The 5,814-nt window shown below is 31.7% G+C and overlaps 1 protein-coding gene across 1 annotated transcript; it reads right to left on the bottom strand.

Moving 5' to 3' along the window:
* Positions 1-588: 588 nt before the first annotated feature.
* LOC105969451 (protein TRANSPARENT TESTA 1) lies at positions 589-3,239 on the bottom strand. Its single transcript, XM_012994206.2, has 2 exons — positions 2,599-3,239; positions 589-1,104 (listed from the first exon to the last, which is right to left on the bottom strand). The coding sequence occupies exons 1-2, from the start codon at positions 3,106-3,108 to the stop codon at positions 589-591; spliced, it is 1,026 nt and encodes a 341-aa protein (XP_012849660.2). The 5' UTR covers positions 3,109-3,239.
* Between the last annotated feature and the right edge of the window lie 2,575 nt (positions 3,240-5,814).

Here is a 5,814-nt window from a genome sequence, read left to right as displayed (position 1 = left end):
ACGGACGGTTAATAGATAAATGTATTTCAAACGAAATAAAGATAAAAATAATTGACTAGACCCTATATGGTTACTATAAAGTGTCGATATGCTTGTGACTAATTAATAAGTTGTCGCTGGCTAACTCTATATAGTGACAATAAAAAAAGGACTAAGCGACGACAGTCTGAGAAATTAGTGACCAGATAAAAAATGTTGTCACTTTTTATTTACAACTTTTGATATTCTCACAATCAGCTTGTCACTAATTCCATTTTTTTATTTTCTTGTAGAGTGAGATTCAAATTGATCATCAAAACCTTCATATATTACACCAACACAACCAACAAGTCATATTTACATATAAAAAAGAAAAAAAACTAAGTGTAGGTAATTAAATTAGATGAAAAACAAATCTTTAGAGAAAAAAAGCTGCAAACTCATCTTTACCATACCATTGTAAATCACAAAAACCAATTACATCATAAACCCTCAAATTGATCTCCATGCATATATATATATATATATATATATATATATATATATATATATATATATATATATATATATATATATATATATATATATATATATATATATATATAAAATTCACATTGGAGACTCTCCACCGCCACCGCCGCCACCTCCACCACCGCCACCACCGTAGCCGCCATGCTGATCAATCTCCGACGTGTACTCCTCCTCCTCGTCATCCTCCTCAAACCGATCGGAATGCAACTGATCAAAATTACTACTACAATTAGCACCGTGGCCGTGTCCAAAGGCCTTAATATGGTCCTTAAGCGACCGCTTGTGCTTGAAATCGGAACCGCAAACGCAGTACCAAATCTTGCCGCAGTTCTTCTCGTGGGTTCTCCAATCTCCCTTCACAGCGAAAGGTTTGCCGCACTTTCTGCATGCAAACGGTTTCGCGCCGTGCTTCCTCTTGTAGTGCGTTTGTAGGGTTCGGAAATCCTTGAGCGGCTTCGCCCGAGGGTGGTCTATGTTGTGCTTGCACGAGGGTGCGCAGCAGTAGCACGGAAGCCTCAGCATTGCTGTTGGCTGCGTTCCTCTTAGCGATTCCGGCCCTTTTCGGTATTGCGATCCGTGGCCCCACATATGCATCTGTTTTCAAGAAAATGTACACAAGAATATGATATATGTAGGTAATTATTTATTTATATACTGTATTAAATGATATATTCTTTTTAATGATATATTATATGCCAAATTAATATTTCAAAGGAGCAATAAATTAGCTTAATTTAATAAACTCATGAAACTGAAACATTCTCTTTATAAAAATATTAAATTATAAAATCAAATCACACACAGAGACAAATTCTGTAAGAAAAAATAGGCACACCATCCATTACTTTTGCTGTATAAATATAAATATAAATACACACACACACACACACAAGAAACAGCTATAACTTTGCAAGTTGTCTGGTTTTAATTTTGAAGCACATGCATTTGGCTGAGTATAACAGTGTTTTGCACAGAATTCAAAGTTGTCAACAGTTTTAGTTCAGCCCAATTTCCATCTCCCATTTATTTACAGATGATTAATTAAAGTCCGAGAAATAATTAATTAATTAAAGAAATTACCAATTTATCTAAATTTAAAAATGTATACATGAATTATTCAAGAAAGAAGTGAAAGTAAATAGCAAAATATGGATAGTTAATATAAAAAATATAATAATAATAATAAATACCTAAATAAGAAAGGTATATATATATAACTTATTTTGATGCAGCATTTATTCGTCATAGATAGAGAAAAATTAAAGCCATAAAATATTATCATATATTATTTTATACTTTAATATATATATATATATATATATATATATATATATATATATATATATATATGTATGTATGTATATATATTTCTCAGGTGGTTGTGAGTGAAAAGAGCCAAACATAGGAGCTGATTGACACAAGACATGCAGAAGTGACTGTTGAATCTTAAAACTGACCTTTGTTTTCCCAACCTAGACATGACTTGACTACTCTGTCTATTAACTAATTTTTTTATTTTTATATTTATTGTTCAATTAAATAAATCTCAGTACCCAGAAAAAAAAAACATAAACAAAAACAAAAACAAAAACAAAATCTGCAGCTAGCAGTTGGATTTATTTATTTTTCTTTTAATTTTATTTTTAATTAAATTGAAATCTGATCAAACTAATTAGAGAATAATCTTTTAGACCCTAAATACCATTCTTGAATATTCATTTTTTCCTGCAAATTAAATATCTGAAAATCAAGAAATGATTTAATTCATATAATATTTCATGGGATCCAAGAACCCATGTATCCCATGAAATAAATATATATATATATATATATATATATATATATATATATATATATATTTATTGCTAGTAGAATTAACTAGCTATAGCTAGCTAGCTAGACCAATCAAGATTAATTAGGTTACCACACACACACACACAAAAACACTGAAACGAAGCCCAGGGTTTGCTGATTTATATCTGTAAATCACACACACACACACACACACACAGCTCTAGATATATCATATATAAATATATATGTATGTATTATGATGAAGAAAGAAAATAAAGAATTGAATTGAATTACCTGGAGATTGTTGTATCGGTTAAAAGTCTTTGAACAAATGTGGCAAGAAAATTGGGTTGGTCCGATGAGTATTTGTGTAGGCGAAGGTATCCAGTATTGACCCATATTACTCAACCGGTTCAAAGGCATCCCAGAAAGCACTATCTCCACTCCACTTTCTCCTTTCTCCACACCCATTGGCGAATCAATTACCAGATTACCAGAGGTGCTGCTAGGGCTAACTTCAGGTAGCCCTATTTGTAGTGCTACTGCTGCATCTGTGTGGCTTTTCTCACACTTGAAGGTGCAGTACTCATTATTATTATTATTAATATTAATATTGCATGAGTAATTTAGGGTGTTGAGAAGGGGGAGGGCTTCCTTTATTGTAGGGTTTGTTGTTGAAGAAGGAGAAGAAGAAGAAGAAGGAGAAGAGGGAGAAGGGTAGTTATGTAAATTGGTAAGGGGGATGAAATTGAAGAATCCTGTAGTGGAGAGATTACTACAGTGGTGGTGAGGCTCTTCCCTCATGATTATTAGCTTGATGTATGTATTGCTGTGTTTGGTTAATTTATTAGTGTACTTGGCTGACAGTATATAGTTGGCTATATATACAGAGGAGAGAGAAACATGTGTCTTTTAGAGTTAGAGAGAGAAAGAAACATGAGATCGAGAGAGAGACACACAGAGAGAGAGAGAGAGAGAGAGAGAGAGAGAGAGAGAGAGAGAGAGAGAGAGAGAGAGAGAGAGAGAGAGAGAGAGAGAGAGAGAGAGAATTGATGATGGTGAAGGAACAAAATACATTAGGAAAAATCACAAGATTTCTTTTATCCCCTTAAAGATGTAGATAAAGAGAAAAGAAAAATAGAGGCAATATGATTAAAAGGGGAAAGTCTAAGTGTGGAAATTGGAATTATTTTTTCGAAATTGCGGTATTTTGATTCGAAGGTTTTTCCGATTTTGAAACAATATTTTTCATTCAGAATTTCTATTTTCGGGATTTTTCATTTTTTTCTGACCGCAATTTGAATATATATATATATATATATATATATATATATATATATATATATATATATATATATATATATATATATATATATATATATATATATGATTTCGATTTCAATCCGATTTTAGGTTTTGAAATTAATTCCGAAAATTTTAATTTATGTTTTTTTTCCCTCCCTCCACCCCCATAAAGTACACATAACATATCAATATTGCTGTATATTTTATATTTTAGGCGAATGCATAATAGAATTATCAATTTCTGCGGATTTTGATTTGAAAAAACTCCAATTTTGAAGCAAATTTCTCCTTTCCAATTTTCGAAATCTCAATTTCTGATTTTTTTGAGTTTCTTTTTAAAACGATTTTGAAATTAATTTTTCACTTCCTGACAAATTGATTCTTCTTCTTCTTCTTTTTTTTTTTTTTTTTTGTTACGAAAATGTTGAACCAATCCGATTCGTACGCTTTACAACTATGTTGTGCGGACACGGCGATACGCGGATACTGACACGGTGATACAGTATTTTAAAAATACTATGATACGGACATGTGGGGATACGCGTAAATATAAAAAATATAGGGGTACATTTATAAATTGTAAAATATAGGGATACATTTATGAATTGTAAAAATATATTAATTATAAGTCGCCAAATCACACAAGAGAGCCGCTCGCCCTTGTTGCTTGTGATCTTGGTTGCTGTTGTCGCTAGAGTTTTGGACTTTTGGGTAGACTCTCGAAGAAGGCAGAGGAAATATGTGTCACAAAGAAAAGAAAATGCGTATTTTTTATTAGGTCTTTCTCTTAAAACATAAGAGTTGTGCCCCAACTTTTTAAAAATTGTGGACACTACCCGACACGTGTGTCCAACTTTTAGCGAAATTACGACACGGCCCGGCAATGGTGTCCGAGGAGTGTCCGGGTGTGTCCGAGTGTACAAGTATCGGATACGGGAACTCTTCACCTCCTAGAAGTGTCCGTGCACCATAGCTTTTCAAAGTGACCTAATGCATCATTAGTTTTATTATAATTTATAAGTTTATTTTTCTAAAAACTTGTATTATCGACAATAATTGAATTTATTTCATGTGAAGCCATTTTCTCTAAATTGACTTGAGATGTGAATTGATCAATAGGTTTCACAATCGGAACAAAAAGGGTGCACATGAGTTGTAACAAATATGATTTCCTATTTCATTGCATTAATTGATTATTGTCCTTGTAAACGTTTTATACACATGCATGTGACATATGTGCATAGCAAAATTGATAAGAAAATGCAATTTAATGAATAAATAAATGGCCGGTTCTGATCGTAGGCGAGAGAGACGATAAGCTCCCGTTTTTTAGAAAATTTTAGGGGACCCCCAAATATTTTTTTATATCCTTTATATATTAGTTATAATATATATTAATCATTATTTAAAATTTATTAATAGTTCAACAATTCGAATAGTCATAACTATATTATTTGACATAGTTTCAATATCTCTTAGATGACTTTATACTTATTCTTGCATTTGTCACAACTCTATGATTGACATAGTTTACATAATTTGCTGAACTTTTATACTTATGCTAGCATTTCATGTGATGAAATATCTTAGATCATTTATTATTAGTTAGATATGGAGTTTTTTTTGGTTAAATCTTTAAGATCGCCTATAACTTCCAGGAATTTCAATAATTTGAAAAATACTAATTTTCGTTTTATTATATTTAAACAAATAGTACATAAATTTTACTTGTTTAATGTTATTTCGATTCGTCCAGTAAAAAAAAAAAACCTTCAGGGGCTCTGCTCCTAAACCCCCGTAAAATGTTGATTAATCATGTTTACTTCATTAATATTCTATTTATATATCTCCAATAATCTCAACTCCTAATAAAAAATTCTAGTTCAACTGCGCTCGTAAGAGTGAATTAGTGCACATATTGTACATCAGGGCCCCGTTTTTACTAAATTTTAGAATTTGCATAGGACCCCCGGTTTCTCAGAAACGAATCTGAATGCATCATTATCGATGTGCAACCCAATTGCTAACATGGAAGAAACACCAAAAGTATTACTTTCGATTTAGATTATTAGGGATTGAGGCATATTTCAAGTAATTAATAATTAATCCCCAGCATTTGCTTTGGAGATTGTGTAGACTGTTTGTTCTACAATATGAATTTGCACAATAATCAATTAAGTATGAAATAATCTTTTCAAATTCTAT

The sequence above is a fragment of the Erythranthe guttata genome, chromosome 2, assembly GCF_056151865.1.
Source record: "Erythranthe guttata isolate IM_541 chromosome 2, IM_541, whole genome shotgun sequence".
Taxonomy (NCBI): domain Eukaryota; kingdom Viridiplantae; phylum Streptophyta; class Magnoliopsida; order Lamiales; family Phrymaceae; genus Erythranthe; species Erythranthe guttata.
Note: the sequence above shows the minus strand (reverse complement) of the source record. Positions and strands in the feature narration are given on the sequence as shown.

Bases quoted from the DNA above. Each gene is read 5' to 3' on its own strand.
- LOC105969451 (XM_012994206.2), bottom strand. From the start codon at position 3,108: ATGAGGGAAGAGCCTCACCACCACTGTAGTAATCTCTCCACTACAGGA. The intron at 1,105-2,598 runs GTAATTCAATTC...TCTTGAAAACAG, and splicing joins ACCGATACAACAATCTCCAG to ATGCATATGTGGGGCCACGG.